The sequence below is a fragment of the Branchiostoma lanceolatum genome, chromosome 16 (genome assembly GCF_035083965.1).
Source record: "Branchiostoma lanceolatum isolate klBraLanc5 chromosome 16, klBraLanc5.hap2, whole genome shotgun sequence".
Lineage (NCBI taxonomy): Eukaryota > Metazoa > Chordata > Leptocardii > Amphioxiformes > Branchiostomatidae > Branchiostoma > Branchiostoma lanceolatum.
Window position 1 is genome coordinate 16,702,201 of NC_089737.1, and position 22,722 is coordinate 16,724,922.

At 47.1% G+C, this 22,722-nt stretch overlaps 1 protein-coding gene across 11 annotated transcripts in view; it reads left to right on the forward strand.

Moving 5' to 3' along the window:
• LOC136422282 (diacylglycerol kinase zeta-like) overlaps nucleotides 1-22,722 on the forward strand; it is a 52,485-nt gene that overhangs the window by 11,957 nt on the left and 17,806 nt on the right. For 5 of the 11 annotated variants that reach the window (XR_010753591.1, XM_066409937.1, XM_066409940.1 and 2 more), the window contains exons 2-14: nucleotides 11,549-11,663; nucleotides 12,343-12,438; nucleotides 12,909-12,983; nucleotides 13,129-13,185; nucleotides 13,434-13,499; nucleotides 14,580-14,612; nucleotides 19,208-19,246; nucleotides 19,599-19,715; nucleotides 20,064-20,126; nucleotides 21,082-21,177; nucleotides 21,642-21,785; nucleotides 21,903-22,016; nucleotides 22,287-22,424. Coding sequence is in view for 10 of the 11 variants with exons in the window: in XM_066409937.1 (XP_066266034.1) it covers nucleotides 11,549-11,663; nucleotides 12,343-12,438; nucleotides 12,909-12,983; nucleotides 13,129-13,185; nucleotides 13,434-13,499; nucleotides 14,580-14,612; nucleotides 19,208-19,246; nucleotides 19,599-19,715; nucleotides 20,064-20,126; nucleotides 21,082-21,177; nucleotides 21,642-21,785; nucleotides 21,903-22,016; nucleotides 22,287-22,424 (1,153 nt within the window). In the remaining variant the exon portion in view is untranslated. Of the gene's footprint in view, nucleotides 1-2,918; nucleotides 3,093-5,156; nucleotides 5,353-9,353; nucleotides 9,783-10,658; nucleotides 11,163-11,548; nucleotides 11,664-12,342; nucleotides 12,439-12,908; nucleotides 12,984-13,128; nucleotides 13,186-13,433; nucleotides 13,500-14,579; nucleotides 14,613-19,207; nucleotides 19,247-19,598; nucleotides 19,716-20,063; nucleotides 20,127-21,081; nucleotides 21,178-21,641; nucleotides 21,786-21,902; nucleotides 22,017-22,286; nucleotides 22,425-22,722 lie in introns of those variants that run through there. The other 6 variants (XM_066409941.1, XM_066409946.1, XM_066409938.1 and 3 more) reach the window with 5 other exon arrangements.

Sequence of the window (22,722 nt, forward strand, 5' to 3'; positions counted from 1 at the left end):
CAGCAATGTCAGTGTGAATGTCATTCAGCACCAGGGACAGCAGTGTCAGTGTGAATGTCATTCAGCACCAGGGACAGCAGTGTCAGTGTGAATGTCATTCAGCACCAGGGACAGCATTGTCAATGTGAATGTCACTCAGCACCAGGGACAGCAGTATCAGTGTGAATGTCATTCAGCACCAGGGACAGCAGTGTCAGTGTGAATGTCATTCAGCACCATGGACAGCAATGTCAGTGTGAATGTCATTCAGCACCAGGGACAGCAGTGTCAGTGTGAATGTCATTCAGCACCAGGGACAGCAGTGTCAGTGTGAATGTCATTCAGCACCAGGGACAGCAGTGTCAATGTGAATGTCACTCAGCACCAGGGACAGCAGTGTCAGTGTGAATGTCATTCAGCACCAGGGACAGCAGTGTCAGTGTGAATGTCAATCAGCACCAGGGACAGCAGTGCCAGTGTGAATGTCATTCAGCACCAGGGACAGCAGTGTCAGTGTGAATGTCATCCAGCACCAGGGACAGAAGTGTCAGTGTGAATGTCATTCAGCACAAGGGACAGCAGTATCAGTGTGAATATCATTCAGCACCAGGGACAGCAGTGTCAGTGTGAATGTCATTTAGCACCAAGGATGGACAGAAGTGTCAGTGTGAATGTCATCCAGCACCAGGGACAGAAGTGTCAGTGTGAATGTCATTCAGCACAAGGGACAGCAGTGTCAGTGTGAATGTCATTCAGCACCAGGGACAGCAGTGTCAGTGTGAATGTCATTCAGCACAAGGGACAGCAGTATCAGTGTGAATATCATTCAGCACCAGGGACAACAGTGTCAGTGTGAATGTCATTCAGCACCAGGGACAGCAGTGTCAGTGTGAATGTCATTCAGCACCATGGACAGCAATGTCAGTGTGAATGTCATTCAGCACCAGGGACAGCAGTGTCAGTGTGAATGTCATTCAGCACCAGGGACAGCAGTGTCAGTGTGAATGTCATTCAGCACCAGGGACAGCAGTGTCAATGTGAATGTCACTCAGCACCAGGGACAGCAGTATCAGTGTGAATGTCATTCAGCACCAGGGACAGCAGTGTCAGTGTGAATGTCATTCAGCACCATGGACAGCAATGTCAGTGTGAATGTCATTCAGCACCAGGGACAGCAGTGTCAGTGTGAATGTCATTCAGCACCAGGGACAGCAGTGTCAGTGTGAATGTCATTCAGCACCAGGGACAGCAGTGTCAATGTGAATGTCACTCAGCACCAGGGACAGCAGTGTCAGTGTGAATGTCATTCAGCACCAGGGACAGCAGTGTCAGTGTGAATGTCAATCAGCACCAGGGACAGCAGTGCCAGTGTGAATGTCATTCAGCACCAGGGACAGCAGTGTCAGTGTGAATGTCATCCAGCACCAGGGACAGAAGTGTCAGTGTGAATGTCATTCAGCACAAGGGACAGCAGTATCAGTGTGAATATCATTCAGCACCAGGGACAGCAGTGTCAGTGTGAATGTCATTTAGCACCAAGGATGGACAGAAGTGTCAGTGTGAATGTCATCCAGCACCAGGGACAGAAGTGTCAGTGTGAATGTCATTCAGCACAAGGGACAGCAGTATCAGTGTGAATATCATTCAGCACCAGGGACAACAGTGTCAGTGTGAATGTCATTCAGCACCAGGGACAGTAGTTTAGGTGTCCTGCTTAAGTAGAGGTTAAAGATGTAATGGGCTTTATTTTTGTTTTTGGGCATGTTGCCTGCAAAACAGAGTTTCAGCCTGCAGTATGGTCCAAACATGCTAGGAGGCACTGCTGCTCCATGATGAGTTGCCCAGTGGGCCGGAATGTTTCCCTGGACTTTGAGAGAATCGTAGTTTCTAAAGTTCAGAATCAGAGCTGACGAAAGTTGGCTATTTTCTCTGCATTGATCTGGCCCGACCAAACATCAGCCAAGAACAAACCTTAGCAAACTGGCTTTTGTTTCACCTGTCCGGGCAGGTAAGCAAGATCAGGTGTTTGCTTTGGAGGACTCGTAAATTCTACTTCAGGGCAAGGTTCAGGTGGTAACTTTTGAGTTGTTCCCATTGTTGCATGATGTTGTTTTTGAGTTGTTCCCTGCTTGAGTGTAAGAGCTGTGGTAACTTTTGAGTTGTTCCCTGCTTGAGTGTCGAGCTGTGGTAACTTTTGAGTTGTTCCCTGCTTGAGTGTCGAGCTGTGGTAACTTTTGAGATGCTCCCTGCTGTAGGCTTGGGCATCAGAGCTGTCACATCGACTGTCAGCTGCTGAAAAGAGACGTACAACAAACCAAACACACATGAAACAAACCAAACACCCCCGACAGGCAGACCTAGCCTGGTACAGGGCTAGCTCACAACAAGCCAAACACCCCCGACAGGCAGACCTAGCCTGGTACAGGGCTAGCTCACAACAAACCAAACACCCCCACAGGCAGACCTAGCCTGGTACAGGGCTAGCTCACAACAAACCAAACACCCCCACAGGCAGACCTAGCCTGGTACAGGGCTAGCTCACAACAAACCAAACACCCCCACAGGCAGACCTAGCCTGGTACAGGGCTAGCTCACAACAAACCAAACACCCCCACAGGCAGACCTAGCCTGGTACAGGGCTAGCTCACAACAACTTGAACAAGCCAAACACACATGACAAGCAGGAGCTAGCCTGCTCCCAGCCACTACTAGGCTACAAACCAAGCACACGACAGGCAGGGAGCTAGCCTGGTCCCATCTTGGGCTCCATTACTTCAGCTCACACCAGCCTGGTGTTGGCCTGTACAGACGCTGGTTGCCAGACTAAGAGGCCAGCTCACACCAAACCAAACACACCTGACAGTTTGACAGGCGGAATGTTTGGTGCGGCTGTAACTAGTGTAAGGGAACACGAGATTCCTCAGCAGGGTTGAAGTGAAGTCCGTCAGTTCTGAGGATTTGGGTACTCCTGGGGTTTGTTGAGCGGGTTCCCCACCCCCAGGGTGGCCCAGGGGTTGGTGGTGTCTGCCCCACCCGGGGGTCGGTGGTGTCTGCCCCACCCGGGAACTGTCCCCCTTCCCAGGGGGGAACATGTCATTCCTCCGCAGCTCATGGTGAGTCAGAATGTTTCTACCTCAGAACGGCAGCTGGGGAGGGGGTGCTGGGAGGGGGGGCTGGGAGGGGGTTGCTGGTAGGGGGGTGCTGGTAGGGGGGTGCTGGTAGGGGGGTGCTGGTAGGGGTTGCTGGTAGGGGGGTGCTGTTGGGGGTTAGTGTTGCTATGGCAGGGGGGGTTAGGGCTAAGGTATGTGTTCTGTTTTTTTCTGAGGCAATGCTTGATGTAATTACCTTGAATTTTCTTAATTATCTTCCTGAATTCTGTTGCTTTAACCTGTAACCTGATTCCACAGAGCAGACTGATATGATATACATGTAAGCTGACACCACAGGGAAGACTGATATGATATACATGTAAGCTGACACCACAGGGAATATATGGTGAACGCTGCTGCTGTCCCCTGTTGCAAACACCTGTTTCATATCTGCTGCGATTGGAGAGAAGTCAGACATTCAGAAACGGGTCAGAGGTCATGTGTTCCATATCTCCCTGTCTGCTCGACTTCATGCAGCCGCCGGCCTCTGCTCGCATTTCAACATTCATGATTTTATACCTTTGTGAAAACGGCGGTGTTGTTTTCAGTGTGTCTGTCCGTCTGTGTGTCTGTTTCAAAGTGTTTCTGGATTTTTTAGAATGTGATAACTTTTTAGATTCTCTGGATGGAGTGACCATATTTGGTGGGTGGATAGGTTTTGCGAAGATGAAGGTCAAGGTCATTTGGGGCCTCCTGGTGACTTTTTTTGCAACTGCAGCAAAAATTACGCTTTTTCTACCTTTTGTGAATATTATTTGTTTAATTAATGAAGGAATGTTTTAAATGCAATTCTAACAGGACATTAACACATACAATATCTAATTTGAGCAGAGAAGATCGGTCAACACAGATTATGCTAATTACAAAACTATTTATAGTCGAACCTCGATTCAGCAACTACTAATTATAAAGGGGCAGATGAAGTAGGGCTGAGGGTGGGGTTAACTATGTAAAACGGGACGGGCAGTTTTAATGTGGCTTGTGACTGGAGGCGGTTGCTTGCGCCAGGCTTGACTGTATTAATCATAATCCATGACACAAGATAAAACAAAACAATCTATAGTAGCTCTGAATATCCCATGTACGGAAGCATGATGTCTCGAACTCTTGTTTCATTTAAAGCATTTAAGTATGACATTGTCCAGATTGGAACTAATCGTTTAGAAAGTTATTTCACGGCGATGTGACGCGAGAAATGACCTGTTTGTGCCCAGCTGGTGCAGAAGGTCGCGTGAAGGTCGTGCCTGAGGGCTCAGGTAGAAAATTCCACGACAAAGGCTGCACCTTTGGGGCGTACCAACTGCTACAGGGGGAGCAGGTAACATAGTTTTTACATCTTAAACCATCCAGACTTTCTCCTCACTGTGGACAGAAGGAGTTAGAAAGACTTTCTGTTCTGTTGTTTCCTCATGATGTCACTTCCTGTGATGTCACTTCCTGTGTTCTTGTGTTATGATACCTTGGCTGAGCCACAACATTACATCTTTGACCTTTCTGGTGTCACCACTGTTGCAGGAGGGGGCAGATTTTTATATTGTTACGAGTGGACCATACCACTATTCCCAGAGGAGTGTTCAGTTATAAACCATAAGGCTTAAAGTTAGTTGTCAAGCGTCCCACCAACTTACATGATGTGTTTCTAAGAGTTTTAAATACGGGTAGTAAGGCTACCAGCATTGTCACCCCCATATTCCTGATGGACCGGTCTAGACGTAGTTTTGGCCCAACAAGTTGCTGCTGGGGACAGGGACACTTCCTTGTGGGTTTGACGGCTGAAAGGCAGTTCCCTGTTGGTTTGATGAAGGAGAGAGAAGTACCTTATCGTTTGAAGGAGAACTTCAACTGTCAAGTTCAGGACAAGTCGAAGGGCGGCTCCTTGCTGGTTTGAGGGCAGAGAGGACGACTTAAGTTATTGTAGGTCTGACCGAGAAGGCTCCCAGCTGGTTTGAGGACAGAAAGGACAAGTTTGTGAGTTTGTTGTTGGTTTGACCACCGAGAGGACAGTTCCTAGCTGTTTTCTGAGGAGAATGGAGTACACCTCCTCCAGCACGTGCAGCTCCGACCCGGACGAGCGTCTTCTCGTGGTGCGGAGCGGGCGCCGAAGGTCGTCTGTCGTGCCAGACCTTCCCATCGCACCCCGCGGGGTCGGAGGTCGCAGGGGCAGCAGGGACGAGCTCGAGGAACAGCACAGAACAGCCTTCGCGTACCACTTCAGCGGGTTCAAGTACGTCCTGTTATTGTCTTGTTACTGTCCTGTTACTGTCCCGTTACTGTACTGTTACTGTCCTGTTACTGTCCCGTTACTGTACTGTTACCGTAGTACTACTTTACTATTACTTTACTATTACTGTTCCATTGAACATAGCCTTACCAAACCTTTGCATATCACTTCAGGGGGTTCAAGTATGTACTAATTTGTTATCATTATATTATTTCATAGGTATGTCTGCCATGAAACAGGGTTTATCATTGCTTCAGCCCAGGTTATAAACAGGGTTTATCATTGCTTCAGCCCAGGTTATAAACAGGGTTTATCATTGCTTCAGCCCAGGTTATAAACAGGGTTTATCATTGCTTCAGCCCGAGCTATAAACAGGGTTTATCATTGCTTCAGCCTGGGCTATAAACAGGGTTTATCATTGCTTCAGCCCGAGCTAGAAACAGGGTTTATCATTGCTTCAGCCCAGGTTATAAACAGGGTTTATCATTGCTTCAGCCCGGGCTATAAACAGGGTTTATCATTGCTCCAGCCCGGGCTATGAACAGGGTTTATCATTGTTTCAGCCTGGGCTATAAACAGGGTTTATCATTGCTTCAGCCTGGGCTATAAACAGGGTTTATCATTGCTTCAGCCTGGGCTATAAACAGATGTTTCACAGCTTTTGTACTTTTAATCAGATTTCCTGAGAGGCCCTCAGTGCTGGCTGGTTGCTAGGTAACTACAGGCAATGACGCAGGTGGGACCTCATTGCCCCAGGGCAGGTTTATGGAGGTAGATAAGCCTTGGCCTCACTCAGAAGTGCCCCCTAGCTTTTCCCTACAAACTGCAGATTTACCATGTGCAGTTATCGTAGGTTGTTTTGTGTTTTCTGAATTTGTAGATTAAAAGAAATCCTCCAAAAATAATTACTCAAGCAACTGGATAAAGTTTTGAAACAGTCAGACGTTTCAGACAGCATCCACTGTCTTTCGTCAGTGGCTAACGATAGGACTGAGAACACCAGGTTTTATACCAAAACTCTGAATGGGTATGTTAATGAGGTTAAGACAATTTAGGATGTCTTGAAGTAGTCTTTAAAAGAAGGTTAATTCAAGACAAAGTTTTGTGCCAATAGTTCAATTAGCTACTGTTGATTTTAGTACAGTAACTAAATGTTGTTCGTCCGGGGGTGGGGGGTGGTGGGCAGTACATTATCCCAAGTGCCTGAAAGTTCAACGCGTAGACCCCCTTTCCTGTTGAGGGCGGGGTTGTACATCCTCTCATATATTGCTTCTCTAATTCCCCGTTCGAACCAGCGTTCTTCACGATCTAGGATGTCTGTGGATTCGAGATTGAATGAGTGTCTCTGGTTGTGTTTTAGATGGTGGTAAATGGCAGAGGAATAGCGGTTAGCGCTCTTTCTGCAATGTTCCTTGTACCTTTCTTTTAGTGGTCGACTTGTCTCCCCAATGTACATGTTATTGCAGTTCGGTTCCTCACATTTCAGTTTGTAGATGACATTGGCTTTGATGCCTTTTTCCGGCTGTCTTTTGGATGGACCAATTTCTGCCTGAGAGTTGAGTGAGGTTTGAAGTTAGTGGCAATGTTGAAGTTTTGGAAGATTCGTCTGAGTTTTTCCGATACTCCTTGGACGTAGGGAATGGTAATGTTGGCCTTGTTTCTGTTGGTCAATGGTTTGCACTTGAGTGTTTTCTTAGACTGGTCAGAAGGTTTGAGGGCTTTGTTGAAGGTCCAATTTTGGTAGCCACACTTGACCAAGGCCGCACGAAAGACAGTGGATGCTGTCTGAAACGTCTGACTGTTTCAAAACTTTATCCAGTTGCTTGAGTAATTAATTTTGGCGTATCTTACTACCTGGATGTCTTACTTTCATCAACGTTAAAGAAATCCTATTTAGATAGTGAGTATATAGAAAATAACTTTTAGACATAGGAGTTGCTAAGCATTGACAAAGTTATTTATATGTCTTACGTTTCGATAAACCGACTAATTCTAAACCCACACAAGAGGGCCCCCGGCCTATGCATTCTTTGTTAAAGGCTGTATCCATTGAGTAGAATTATTTGAGGAGGGAGTAAAATGTAGTAAGAGTGTTATGTTTTCAGTCAATGCGGAAGCAATACCTAGTTGGTGGGAAGGAGTCCCTGGTTGTAATTGTACAACAGGGTATTTACTAGTACATGTATATCTGTAACAGCGTTCCCACTGTTTTATTTACTAGTACATGTATATCTGTAACAGCGCTCCCACTGTTTTATTTACTAGTACATGATTGTATATCTGTAACAGCGTTCCCACTGTTTTATTTACTAGTACATGTATATCTGTAACAGCGTTCCCACTGTTATTTACTAGTACATGTATATCTGTAACAGCGTTCCCACTGTTTTATTTACTAGTACATGTATATCTGTAACAGCGTTCCCACTGTTATTTACTAGTACATGTATATCTGTAACAGCGTTCCCACTGTTTTGACTTCATGCATAACAGCTACACAATCTTTATCAATGATTTTTTTTTAAATGTCCGTCTTTTACTTCCCTGTTCACTTTCAAGTTCATCACCACACACAATAGTGCAGAAGAGACGGAACTCTGTACCAGCCAATTTTATAGTTCATGTATACAGTTGGCATGTTGTGCCCATGACTGCCCATGCCCAAGCTGTCTTTTTTATTTCCTTTTCATCTGAGCATTTATGTTGTATCTGAGCATTTATGTTTTATCTGAGCATTTATGTTTTACCTGAGCATTTATGTTTTATCTGAGCATTTATGTTTTATCTGAGCATTCATGCAACCAGTTCAGTGGAAAACCTGTCACAGATACATGATGTATAAGTACGTAATGCCTAAGACCCTTGTCAGCTCATTTTTGCTGATGTTGTTATTTCTATCGTATATTTCAAGGTCAGTCTGCCATGTGCTATTGTCATTTTCATGCAACTGTCAGATCTATACCATAACGGCTAATTTGCAATCATTCCAGGTTATCTATAATGGGGCAATAGGTCAAATGGTTTGGGTTTTTAGAATTGAATAGTCAATAGTCAATAGTTAAGTGTTTTGCACAACAATTGCATCAGGTACAATATATGGCAAATAACATGGAATATGAACAACTTCAAAATAAATCTAACATCATTACTCGAATACTTATATAATTACTGGTCTGCTGTATATTTACTGGTCTGCTGTATATTTACTGGTCTGCTGTATAATTACTGGTCTGCTGTATTTACTGGTCTGCTGTATATTTACTGGTCTGCTGTATTGTTTAAATACTGGCTGCTGTACATGGTTGTGTCTTCCACAAAACTGCTGTTCTCAGAATCGGCTCAGAGAAAGCGGAAACAGAGACCTGAAGCAGCCGTAGGCAGCATGGCTATATTTAAACATTTCTCCCCCAGCCCCAATAAATGTCTGTTGTTATGGCAACTGCAGAGTAATGACATCACTATATTCATGAATGACTGGCGTAGTCAATGTGGCGTACCTTTCCTCACCTGTAGGAGACAGGTGTGCTACCTGTATAGGAGTTCTGCTCGTGACGGGCAGGTGTGTTGGTGTATGCAGGTGTGTTGGTGTAGACAGGTGTACATGTAGCACACCTTGTCTCACCTGTGGGAGACAGGTACAGCAGACATGCCGCTCAGGTGGGACAAACTCAGGTGAGAACCTTATATCTTCCCCAGGTGTGCCCTACAACAGGTGCCCCTCTCCCCCTAACATCGTCTTGCTGCAGTTATGCTGCTTTAGTCTGAATCTGGGGAGCAGCTATAATTCTAACTGTCGCCTGTTGTTCCACATTTACCCCCCACCACTAGTAATGGACTGTTCCTTATTCAGCCCACCACTGTTTCCACCCATATGAATGTTTCCACCCATATGAAAGTGGACCAGTCTTCTCCCTTTGCTCTTCCCCCCACCAGTGAAGTGGGCTGGCCCTTTTGCTCTGACTCAGGTTTAATGATGTCATAGGTCAGAGGTCAGCTGGTGCTGAGGTGGGTGGATGCTGTCGGCATGGCGATGAGGATGGGATTTTCCTCCTGGCTTTAAGGATCGGTGGGCCCCCTGCTTAGAGTGGACCAGTCCAATACCCTCCTTCTGTCTCTCCCCATTCTAAAGTGGGCTGATCCAGTCCTCCATTTTACCATCTAGATCTTCTGCCCATCCTAGGGTGGGCTGAGTCATTCCCCCTCCCTGTCTTGGAATGGACCATTCCAGTCTCTGTCCTTGATCCCCCCATCCTGGAGTGGACCAGTCCTCGTGATGACCAGATTTTCCTCTGTGATGTCAGTGTTGGAGGGGCCCGGATGGGGGCTCGTACCTGTAGACACAGAGGTGCTGTGAGGGGCCCAGATGGGGCTCTTACCCTACCTGTAGACACATAGAGGTGCTGTGAGGGGCCTGCAAGGGGCTGTGTCTGCAGGTGCCGTGTGTGTGTCTGTGGGGCCCTGATGGGGGCATGTGTGTCTGTGGGGCCCTGATGGGGGCATGTGTGTCTGTGGGGCCCTGATGGGGGAATGTGTGCTTCTGTGGGGCCCTGATGGGGGCATGTGTGTCTGTGGGGCCCTGATGGGGGCATGTGTGTCTGTGGGGCCCTGATGGGGGCATGTGTGCTTCTGTGGGGCCCTGATGGGGGCATGTGTGTCTGTGGGGCCTTGATGGGGGCATGTGTGTCTGTGGGGCCCTGATGGGGGCATGTGTGCTTCTGTGGGGCCCTGATGGGGGAATGTGTGTCTGTGGGGCCCTGATGGGGGCATGTGTGTCTGTGGGGCCCTGATGGGAGCATGTGTATCTGTGGGGCCCTGATGGGGGAATGTGTGTCTGTGGGGCCCTGATGGGGGCATTTGTGTCTGTGGGGCCCTGATGGGGGAATGTGTGTCTGTGGGGCCCTGATGGGGGCATGTGTGTCTGTGGGGCCCTGATGGGGGCATGTGTGTCTGTGGGGCCCTGATGGGGGTTTGTGTGTCTATGGGGCCCTGATGGGGGCATGTGTGTCTGTGGGGCCCTGATGGGGGTTTGTGTGTCTATGGGGCCCTGATGGGGGCATGTGTGTCTGTGGGGCCCTGATGGGGGCATGTGTGTCTGTGGGGCCCTGATGGGGGTTTGTGTGTCTATGGGGCCCTGATGGGGGCAAGTTTGCATCTGTGGGACCCTGATGGGGGCATATGCACTTCTAAGGGGCCCTGGTGGGGGCATGTGGGCTTTTGTAATGTGTGACTGATAATGTTGGAGTTGAGAGGGGGGCACAGGTGTGTTGTGACCTTGAGCATGACCTCTAGTATCTTTGCTTCTGCTCCAGGCTATCGCATGTTCAGGAGGAAGGTTCATGCACCGTTGCATCATGGGACATCATATCCAGGAGCAGTAGCAATCCCATCACCCCCTGTCCTTGCTCGGTATTGTTGCCATGGTGATTTGACATGAGTTCCATAATACAGCTACCATTTTACGTCGCCATGGTGATCTGACATAGAAAACATCTGCCATTTTACGTCGCCATGGTGATTTGACATGAGTTCTGGGATACAGCTGCCATTCTAGGTTGCCATGGTGATTTGACATGAGTTCCGGGGACATGTCTGCCATATTGTGACCTTGGCGGTGCCCTGGACATGCCCTTGAACATGCACTACTACGCGCGGAAGTTACGGTTGTCGCGTGGAAAGCCAAAAAGCCCCGTCCCTCGGATCGTGGTCACCATGGCAACAGATGAAGACCACGATGATGATGACGTGGAAGAGGCGGGGAGGGAAGAGGCCGACTCTCGGTTCTACGGCATCGCTCGGATGCCGCGAAGTTTCAAGTACGCCACCTAGCTAACGCCACCAGTACTGCATGCCTTAGTCTGTCGTGACGTGTTTCACCCTGCATGCTCGCCTCAGGTCACCTCAGGTCACCCTTTCCTCCGAGTCCGAGTGTCGCAGCTTCAGCTGGGACAAAATCCTCCCTCAGCACTACTGAAGGCAAAGTGCAGGAGGGTAACGATGACTTACCCAGCCAAATAGTTTTTTTTCACCCAGCCAAATAGTTTTTTTTTCACCCAGCCAAGGTTATTTGTAACCCAACCAAGATGTTAGGGGTTATTTGTAACCCCCTATGCAAAGGTTTTAGGGGTTGTGGTATAAACCCTGCCAAACATTTAGTAATTTAGAATTAGTGATTTTAGATGTTTGTTTTCTTGTGTTCCAGGAAAGCAATATCCAGGTCTTACCTCCGGGGGCAGGACCACGCCCATCATGAACCGAACCAACACCACCTCAAGCACGGGGGGGAACGCCAGCTCAAGACTGCCGTTGACTGGACTGTAAGTAACAGAACGGGGGGCGGGGGTGGTGTGTGAGTGTGAGTGTGTGTGTGTGTGTGTGTGCGTGTGTGTGTGTGTGTGTGCGTGTGTGTTTGTGTGTGTGTGTGAGTGCGTGTGTGTGTGTCAGTGTGTGTGAGTGCGTGTGTGTGTGTGTGTGCGCGTGTGTGAGTGTGTGTGTGCGTGTGTGTTCGTGTGTGTGTGTGAGTGCGTGTGTGTGTGTCAGTGTGTGTGAGTGCGTGTGTGTGTGTGTGTGCGCGTGTGTGAGTGTGTGTGTGCGTGTGTGTTCGTGTGTGTGTGTGAGTGCGTGTGTGTGTGTCAGTGTGTGTGAGTGCGTGTGTGTGTGTGTGTGCGTGTGTGTGTGTGTGTGTGCGTGTGTGTTTGTGTGTGTGTGAGTGAGTGTGTGTGTGTGAGTGTGTGTGTGTGAGTGTGTGTGTGAGTGTGAGTGTGTTTGTGAGTGTGTGTGTGAGTGTGTGTGAGTGTGTGAGTGTGTGTGTGTGAGTGTGTGAGTGTGTGTGTGTGTGTTTGTGAGTGTTTGAGTGTGTTTTGGGGGGGAGGCAGGTGCGGCACCAGCTGAGTTTATAGTGAATCATGAATCAGAGATAGATTTTTGTAGATATCTCATTTGCTTTAATGAAGGGTCAGGTTCCCAGCTCAACTGTTTTTTGTTTTTTGTTGCCAGGACAACGCAGTAAACGGGGAGCACATCTGGACGGACACGAAGGAGTCGGGAGACTTCTGCTATGTGGGGGAGCAGGACTGCCTGGTAAACTTCTTCGTAAGTCAGAGGACATGCTTTCTCACGTCCATGTCCTCTGTGCACGTGAAACACCGTTCCATGGCAATGAATCCGGAACCATGCATGCTTTCTCACGTCCATGTCCTCTGTGCACGTGAAACACCGTTCCATGGCAATGAACCCGGAACCTTGCATGCATGGTTCAGGGTGTAGTGTGTCAAGCCTGAAGGGGAAGAGCCTTGCTTGCATGGTTCAGGGTGTGGTGTGTTAGGGGGAGAACCATGCATGGTTCAGGGTGTGGTGTGTTAGGGGGAGAACCATGCATGGTTCAGGGTGTGGTGTGTTAGGGGGAGAACCATGCATGGTTCAGGGTGTGGTGTGTTAGGGGGAGAACCATGCATGGTTCAGGGTGTACTGTGTTAGGGTAAAAACGTTGCTTACGTAGGTGTTTAATATATGTAAAACTATGTAATGTTCCCCCCTGCTGACCCGATGATTTTCCCCTGCAGAAGTCTGGGCCGAGGAAGAAATGTCTCGGCTGTAAGATCCTCGTCCACGTCGGCTGCATGCACGTCTTAGAGAAGGTAAGAATCGCAGCCTTGTCTTCAGATATCTTACTGTCTTCTACTGTGGTTTCTGATGCATATGTAATGTTGAGACGTATTGTTCTTTTGTTGTTGTTTGTTGTTTGTTGTTTGTTGTTTTTACATTGACGCTGCTTTTCCCCAGATCAACTTCAGATGTCGGCCGACCTTCAGGGAGCCAGGGACAAAAAGTTCTCGAGAGGTCAGTCAGGGTCAAATCTGTATCATATATCCGGCCTAACCACGTGCACCCTTGGGCATAGCACACAGGCACGCGGCGCGGCAGCAGCTGATTACAGTACACGAGCCGTCAAATCTAACCTTTGCACATATATCTGAAAGTGTTGTTTAAAGCTATCTAAATAAATGAGGCTGCTCCATTCCGGGTAGGATTTATCAGTAGTAGATCACGGCCAATACAAAGAAACATGTGTGCTGTTTGTCCCGCAGACGTTTGTGCGGCACCACTGGGTCCACAGGCGCAGGCAGGAGGGCAAGTGTAAGCAGTGCGGCAAGGTGAGATCTGCAGGTCATAGGTCAAACCACATTAGTGTAAGCAGTGTGGCAAGGTGAGAACTATGGGTCATAGGTCAAACCATGTTGGTGTGGCACAGTAAAAAGTACAGGTCAAAGGTCAAACCTGACATTAGACTAGTGTAAACAGTGCAGCAAGGTGACACTACTCGCTTGTCAAAGGTCAAACCACATTACTGTGAACGGTGGGGCAAAGTGGAACTACATGTCAAAGGTCAAACCACATTAGTGTAAACAGTGTGACAAAGTAAGAATTACTAGTCAAAGGTCAAACAGTGTAAACAGTGCAGCAAAGTGAAATTTCATGTCAAAGCGGCAGGCTTAATAGGTTAAAAAGTCGTTTTTTTTGTAAAGATTACGTCAAGGTCAAAAAGGATTCAGAAACGTTTTTAATCTACATGTGTTTATAAAGTTTTCAGACTGCTGGGTGGCCCTGTTTAAATCTGGCATCATGGGGCCCCTAGCTGTTTCTAGGGGGGGTGGGGGTGTTTAAATCTGGCATCATGGGGCCCCTAGCTGTTTCTAGGGGGGGTGGGGGTGTTTAAATCTGGCATCATGGGGCCCCTAGCTGTTTCGGGGGGGGGGGGGGTGTTTAAATCTGGCATCATGGGGCCCCTAGCTGTTTCTAGGGGGGGTGGGGGTGTTTAAATCTGGCATCATGGGGCCCCTAGCTGTTTCTAGGGGGGGTGGGGGTGTTTAAATCTGGCATCATGGGGCCCCTAGCTGTTTCTAGGGGGGGTGGGGGTGTTTAAATCTGGCATCATGGGGCCCCTAGCTGTTTCTAGGGGGGGTGGGGGTGTTTAAATCTGGCATCATGGGGCCCCTAGCTGTTTCTAGGGGGGGTGGGGGTGTTTAAATCTGGCATCATGGGGCCCCTAGCTGTTTCTAGGGGGGGTGGGGGTGTTTAAATCTGGCATCATGGGGCCCCTAGCTGTTTCGGGGGGGGGGGGCTTTCTACACAAACACATATTTACAATGAAGTCATCACCTCAAATATTATCATGCTCCATGAATACGTACGTTTGACCTTGATATTTGACCTTCCCATGTTGTACTTTGCAGCCATTCCACCAGAAGTTCTCCTTCCATTCTAAGGTGAGACTGAGAAGTTAACATGTTACTCTAACAGTAGGTGCTACCACTACTAGTAGTATATTATATATTATTTCTTTATTTCAGGCTCTCACTGGCCCATATGACATAGGGACAAACATGAAAAACAAAGATTATATACAACATTTTGAGACAAACTAACAATATTATGGCTATGTGTAGAGGCGGCTCCATAGGTTGGTGAAAAATGAGTTCTTGTAAAAAGAGTCGGACCTAAGTACGGACTGTAAAATGGCATTACTAGAATTGAAAATCCTATGTACAAAGGAGTGGCACTGTTTACGCCATCTGGCGTCGAAGGTATCGGTATGATTGCACACGAACATTTCACTTGCGCTGCAAGATCTTGGGAAACTCATAATTATACGGAAACAATTGTTGTAGGCAATTCGACATTTCGACAGAACACTCGAGCGAAAAGAATTCCATAACTGCGCCCCAAAGAGTTGGGAGCAGTGAGACGTGAATAGTGTTTTCTTAATAGTAGGTGAACAAAGACAAAATTTTCGAATTATAGTATTTGCTCGACAATACAGGCCCCTTAGTTGGGCAAGGATACAGTCATCATCACTCAGTCTGTCATTAATAGCAATTCCAAGATATACAAATGATGTCACAAATCTCAGACACTCTCCATACAGTTTGATCGACGGGAGCGGATGTAAAAGTGGCAAACTAGCACTCGGGAAGTACATGCAGCATGTCTTGTTTACATTGAATAATACATCATTTTCTAAACCAAAGTCCTCACAAGTACTTACAAGTTTTTGCAGAGACTTAAGGCTAGGACATAACAAACACATGTCGTCAGCGTAAAAAAGATGGTTCACAAGACAGCCTCCTATATAGCAACCTACTTTAGTACAACTGAGTCTCGAGCTTAAATCATCTATATATACATTGAATAGTAGCGGGGATAGCAGACTCCCTTGCCTTACCCCATTTGATACATAAAAGCAGGGAGACAAAACATTGTTCCATCTAATACACATTGTTTGGTTCTGGTACCAATAAACCAGAAACCTCACCAAATACACCGGGACCTTTCTGTCAAGGAGTTTTTTAAATAGGGTCCAATGGTTTACCCTATCAAAAGCCTTGGAGGCGTCTAAAAAACAAGCAAAAACTGGAGAGCCGAGACCCCGGTAGTACTCAATTGTCTGTTTTAAAGTAAATACACACATGTCAAGACCATGTCCACGTTTGAAACCAAACTGATGAGCAGTGGTTTGAAGATATGGCTCTAGCCTGTTCAATAAAACAGCCTCCAGAACTTTGGATAATGCTGATGCAATTGCTATTGGTCTATAGTTATCACTATCAGAAATATTACCAGTTTTGTTTTTAACAACCGGAATGATGGTAGTATCTAACATACTTTTCGGAATGAAGTTATGGACAAGCGCGGCTGAAAACAATAGTGATAAGCATATGCTAAGCTTAGGCCCCGCATATTTAAGGTGTTCATTACTGATTTCGTCAGACCCTACCGCTTTTCCATTGGGTAAGTTTCTAATTATATCATATACTTCCACAGCAGAGATTTGCATCCCCGAATCAAATTCAAAAGGACAACCTGTCGACAAATCAGACATAACAGCAGGTCTATGTACCTCACTATTAACAGAGTTCAGCAGTTTATCAAAATGACTCCTCCACATGTCTGCGATCTGCTCAGCCCCAGAGCAACCATCTATAGTGTTAGGTAATACAGAATGAGAGAATTTAGTACTACGGACCTTTTTCCAGAATTCTCTAGTATGGCCGGCATTGAAACTTTTCGCAGTCGAGTCGGCTCTTGCCCTGTTTTCCTCCTGTTTACACTGTCTTAGGGCGTACTTAAACTTTGCCCTGGCTTTATTCATTAAGGAAAAAATCGGACCTGATCGAGGGCGGCCACTTTCCCTCCAAAGAATGTAGGCCTCACGTGCAGCCGTATGCAAATCCTTAACAACCTCATTCCATCCGGGGACAGGTGTAAAGGAATTGCAACCCGTTCTTTGAGTTATAGTGGAATTTGCAGAATCTTTTAGAGTGGCAATTAATTGGCAGGTAAACAGGTTGAGGGCATTAGTATGCGCTTGATCCTGACAATTCGGATCCTTACAAATCATTGCGTCCAGTGGAATTTCCACGTTTGACAGAAAACTGTCCACAGATAAACGATACATGTCTATTTGGCCTGGCATCGCCCTGGCCCAGTCAGTGATTTTGAGAGGAATCTCGGAGTGTGCAGCCTTAGCTATGGCTGGGAAATTTGCATCTAAAGAGATACAGAGTGGAAAGTGATCAGAGGAGATATAATCATGCAACACCTGAATATTGTTGATGTTTTGGTGAGCCGTGTCACTTGCCAGACAGTGATCGATCCATGATGTGGAAGCATGGACATCACTGAGGTAAGTGTAAGAATCGGCCGGAAGAAGTTCCCTGTCTGAGCAGTGTAATCCAGTTTCCTCGCAAAACGTCTGTAACAATGCACCAAATCTACTTGTAGGAGAGGCATTAAAATCGCCCAAGATTACCGTAGCATACGAATTATAATCCTCCAAGAGTGCCTCCAGTTTACCCAGCTTCTCAAGAAATGAGTCAGTATTTGCTTGCATATCACAAGGCATATATACACATACACAAAGTAATTGACATCCATTCAAATCTATTCTAACAGCAATGAGACTATCATCATCAATGTCAACAGGAGATATGACAGAAGATAGGGTCTTTCTCCACATGATCCCCACTCCCCCATACGGGCGTCCTTGTAGCACCCCTGCTTCAAGATTTACTGGAGATTTCCCGGAGGCCATAAACTCAGGACTAATGCTGCTTAAAAAAGGAATATCATCAGGCAGAAGCCAGTGTTCTTGCAACATAATAATGTCATTTGATTCACATAGACTTTTGATTGTTCCAACTGAGTTCTTGGCCGAACGGCAGTTATACGATGCAATCCGCAGTTTCTGTTTCAAGTCCATGGTTAAGAAGTGGAAGAGCGTCGCCTACTGTGAAAGCGGCGCACTAGGATCCCACATGGCCAGAAAGATGGGGACAGGACTTCCGACACAGCATTGTAGTCAACAGAGACACGGAACGAGGAATACCCATCGTATTTTGTGGTTAGTTTAGAACAGTTAACTGCGCATTTCTGCGACAAGTTATCAGTCAAGTACCTTTCAACATCCTGAGTCAGTGTGTTCGGTTCAAGGCGTGTCACAAAGATCTCCGCTGGTCTTGACTTAACCGCAGACAGACTGGACGACACCGCCGTACCCACCACTGCCCTGGACCTCTGCTTCTTTCTCTGCACCAGGCGGAAGCCCTCAGAGTCAAGGTCACTGTGGCCACCAGCTGAGGTGGACTGCGGTCGGGCTACAGCCCTAGAGCCACTCGAGTAGCCCCGACGTCGGGATGCCTGCGATGACTTTGTGACAGGCGCCCTCTCCACCTGCCGACCAGGGTCACCCGCGTGCAGGGACTTAGGGATAGTCTCCGACGGGCAGGTGTCAGACACGGCATTGGCGTAGGATTCCTTCGGCCTGGTGAGAGTCGACGCTGCCGGCGGAGCAGAACTCGACGTTGCCGGCGGAGCAGAACACGTCGCTGCCGGCGGAGCAGAACACGACGCTGCCGGCGGAGTAGAGCTCAGCCTGTTTTTCAATTCCCAGAGCTCTTTCCTGAGGGCCACAAGCTCAGTCTGGACTCTAACCGAATCTATGGAGCAATCCCTAATCAGTTTCATCTCCTGCCTCACGATCTGAAGCTCTTGCATGCAAACTGTGTGCAAAGAATTTATGTTCAACTTACTGTATACTGTAACAGTATTAGCTAACAATATTAGTAGTGTGTGCAGTAAGACTAAGAATTAACATTACTGACAGTATTAGCTAACAATATTAGTAGTGTGTGCAGTAAGACTAAGAATTATTATTGATGTAACTACTGTACAGTTTACTGCTTTGCTGCGCCGACGGCTGACTAAGCTGTGGGAGTGAGTGAGTGAGTGAGTGGGTGGATGAGTGAGTGAGTGAGTGAGTGAGTGAGTGAGTGGGTGAGTGAGTGAGTGAGTGAGTGAGTGGGTGGGTGGGTGGGTGGTTGAGTGAGTGAGTGAGTGAGTGAGTGAGTGAGTGAGTGAGTGAGTGAGTGAGTGAGTGAGTGAGTGAGTGAGTGTGAGTGAGTGAGTGAGTAGTTAACAGTAATGGTCTAGTAGTGTGTGCAGTAAGTGGCACTGATGCTGCACAGTACTTTTCAGGTACATCACAGTAACTGTAGTGACTGTGACAGTAGTAGCTGACAGTCGTGGGTCCAGTGCTGTTATACTGCTGTGATGTGACTGTCAGTCAACTAAAGTTTACAGTATTTTTAGTTGTGAAACATGCAATGGAGCCACTCATAATATTGCCATCTAGTTGGGTCTGTCTGCTCAGATAGGCGCGAATGCCGTCGGATGTAAACTATTGCTACAGGAGGCTGTGAGCAGACACACAAACGATGATCTTGGCCGAATCAAACCGTCTGCAATAACTTTTACTTCATATTTCGTTCTAGATAACCTTTACTTAAATTCTGTGTTTTGACAGGAAATTGTAGCCATCAGCTGCTCTTGGTGCAAAGCTGCTGTAAGTACCCACTTTCACTCCTAATATGGCAATAACTTACTTTCACTCCTAATATGGCAATAACTACCTACTTTCACTCCTAATATGGCAATAACTAGTACCTACTTTCACTCCTAATATGGCAATAACTACCAACTTTCAGACCTAATATGGCATTGAGTAAAGTCCCCATGATATGGCTGTAAGTACAAACTGTTGCCAAACTAACAGGCTAATTTATATAAGAACTTATTATTGATTATAGTTTGATTGCAGCCTTTAGGGAAGGGTTCCTGACATGTATTTTGAGAACAGAAATCAACATTAGATGTGGTTATTTAGCTGAGGCCATTTTGATTATCTGTTTTTGCAGTACCACAACAAAGTATCATGTTTCATGATGCAACACATCGAGGAGCAATGCACCCTGGGAGCACACGCAGGGGTCATCGTGCCGCCATCTTGGATCATGAAGGTTCCAAAGAACAGGGTGGGTGGCAAGGTCATGGGGAGGGGACATGGTCGTAGGAAGGGGTCAAAGTCATAAGGAGGGGGTCAAGGTCAAGTGGATCAATGTCATTGGGAGGGGGCAAATAATATGGGAGGGTGGCAGGGTTATGGGGGAGAGTCAAGGTCATTTGGAGGGGGCAAGTTCATGAGAAGAACAGGGTCAATGTGGTGGAGAGGATATATTAATTACGGCTTTAGCTTGATTATAAATAGTCGACCATCATGTCAGCCCTAAGTCATGCTTACATCTTAACGTCTCTTAAAGTTTGGAGTTCTTAATATATGCGTTAGGTTCATTCACCCCAAACTTGTCATTTCCTATCGACAGATGTCCATCAAATCCTCGCTGAAGAAGAAGAAGCGACCTTCCATCAAGAGAAAGTCTCTCAAGGTGAGCTGCAGGCCCTTAAGACTTAACCTCACACCTGTAAGGTGACCTCACCTGGGAGCTTACCTGTACGATGAACCCTCTGCTTCAATGGAGATTACATTTTGTACATATTAGCCAAGACGGCACCAACTGCAATGGACAAGACCACCTGCTGCTCTGAATACTCTTCCTCCATGTGAGACGGAAAGCTGAGCCCTCATAATGTGCTTTCATGAATTGTAATGTGTTTATATGATGTGTTATTATAATGTCGCTCGCGCCTTTTCTGGCTTAAAAAGCTAAAACGCTCTGGTGTCTGCACTGAAGATCTTTGCGAAATTTATTTACTATATGTCCGACCAGTCATAGAATATGCAGTCCCAGTATGGCACGCAGGTCTAACCACTCTACAATCCCACCAACTTGAACGCATTCAAAAACGTGCCCTCAGAATCATACTTGGCAATAATTATACTTCCTATGCTGACGCACTTTCAACTTTTAACCTCTGCACTTTAAAAGCAAGAAGGGAATCACTCTGTCTTAAGTTTGCAAAATCTCTGATGAATTCACCAACGTTTCGACCCTGGCTACCCCCCACCCGCAATAAAGTTCACAATATGGACTTAAAAGGGGGTTTCCAGCTTAGCATACCCTTTATAAGATCTGACAGGTACAGGAACAGTGCCATTCCTTACTTGTCAAAACTCCTGAACAGCGTATTGTAACTTATACCTATTGTGTAATCACCCTACTACCGTTTCTACATATCCTTGTTGTTCAGTTTTGGTTAGGTTTGTAAATATTGATGATATTTTGTACAGTTGTGTATTCCCTGAAACTGCGTAATTCAGCCTTTTTACTTTGTATCATTAGGCTGCAATGTTGTTTTAGCTCTGTATGAATTTGCGAATAAAACCATTTATATGTGTTTCTATGATGTTTTTATAATGAGCTTTTACGATCTGTTTTCCAGGAGAGCAAGTCGAAGGCCTTCATGATCAAGCCTGTCGCCTCGCCCTTCATCAAGCCGCTGCTGGTGTTCGTCAACCCCAAGAGTGGAGGCAACCAGGTGGGCAGGGTTCTATAGAACACTGGAAGGGTTCTATAGAACGATACTATAGAACACTGGAAGGGTTCTATAGAACACTGGGCAGGAAAAACAGTGGGAGGAACTTCTATAGAACACTAGGTAGGGAGAACAGTGGGGAGGTTCTTTATAACACTAGGCGGGAAGAACAGTGGGAGGATTCTATAGAACAGTGGACAGAAAGAACAGTGGGAGGGTTCTATAGAACACTGGGCAGGAAGAACAATGGGAGGGTTCTATAGAACAGTGGGCAGGAAGAACAGTGGGAGGGTTCTATAGAACACTGGACAGGCAGAACAGTGGGAGGGTTCTATAGAACACTGGACAGGCAGAACAGTGGGAGGGTTCAATAGAACACGGCTGCCAGGTGTTTGACCTCTCCCAGGATGGTAGGGTTGTTTCATTGTTACCATGGTTACACAGCTGTGTTGTTGTTTATCCTGCAGGGAGCGAAGATCATGCAGAAGTTCATCTGGTACCTGAACCCCCGCCAGGTGTTCGACCTCTCCCAGGGCGGGCCCCGGGAGGCGCTGGAAATGTACCGCAAGGTCGCGAACTTGAGAATCCTGGCCTGTGGGGGGGACGGAACGGTGAGAGGCTCTCCATGTATGGTTTGGGAAGGATCTCAACTTACCTTGCCCTCTGACCTATTCACTTAACCTGACCTTTGACCCTACTGACTGATGTCTGACCTTCTGACCTTGCAGGCTGGCTGGATCCTCTCGACCCTGGACTCCCTGGGCATGAACCCCCCTCCCCCAGTCGCTGTGCTTCCCCTGGGCACCGGGAACGACCTCGCGCGAACCCTCAACTGGGGAGGGGTGAGTATCAAATTACGTAACCCTCAACTGGGGAGGGGTGAGTATCAAATTACGTAACCCTCAACTGGGGAGGGGTGAGTATCAAATTACATACCTCTCAACTGGGGAGGGGTGAGTATCATATAACATAACCCTCAACTGGGAAGGGGTAAGTATCAGATTACATAACACTCAACTGGAAACGGGTGTCACATAACACAATCATTAAGATCCTGTCACACGTGGAGGACTGATTGATTGTCTGTTTGTTTGTTTGTTTGTTGTAACCAGGGTTACACGGACGAGCCGATCTCCAAGATCCTGTCGCACGTGGAGGACGGCCCGGTGGTGCAGCTGGACAGGTGGAACCTGCAGGTGTCGCCCAACAGACAGGTGCCCGCCGACGAGGGCGAGGAGGGCGGAGACAAGGTCAGCTACTGGGTAGTCATGGTTACCGCAGAATACTGTGAAGCTAACTGGTTGTTGTTTTACTGTAGAATAGAACAGTCTGAGAAGGCTAGCTGGTCATCATGGTTACTGTAGAATACTGTCAGCTACCTGGTCACCATGGTTACGGTAGAATACTGTCAGCTACCTCATCATCTAAATGTAGAATAGAACGGTTTAACATACATGTGAGCTTCCTAGTCACCATGGTTACTGTAGAATACTGTCAGCTCCCTAGTCACCATGGTTACTGTCGACAAGGTTAGCTTTCTGGTATACA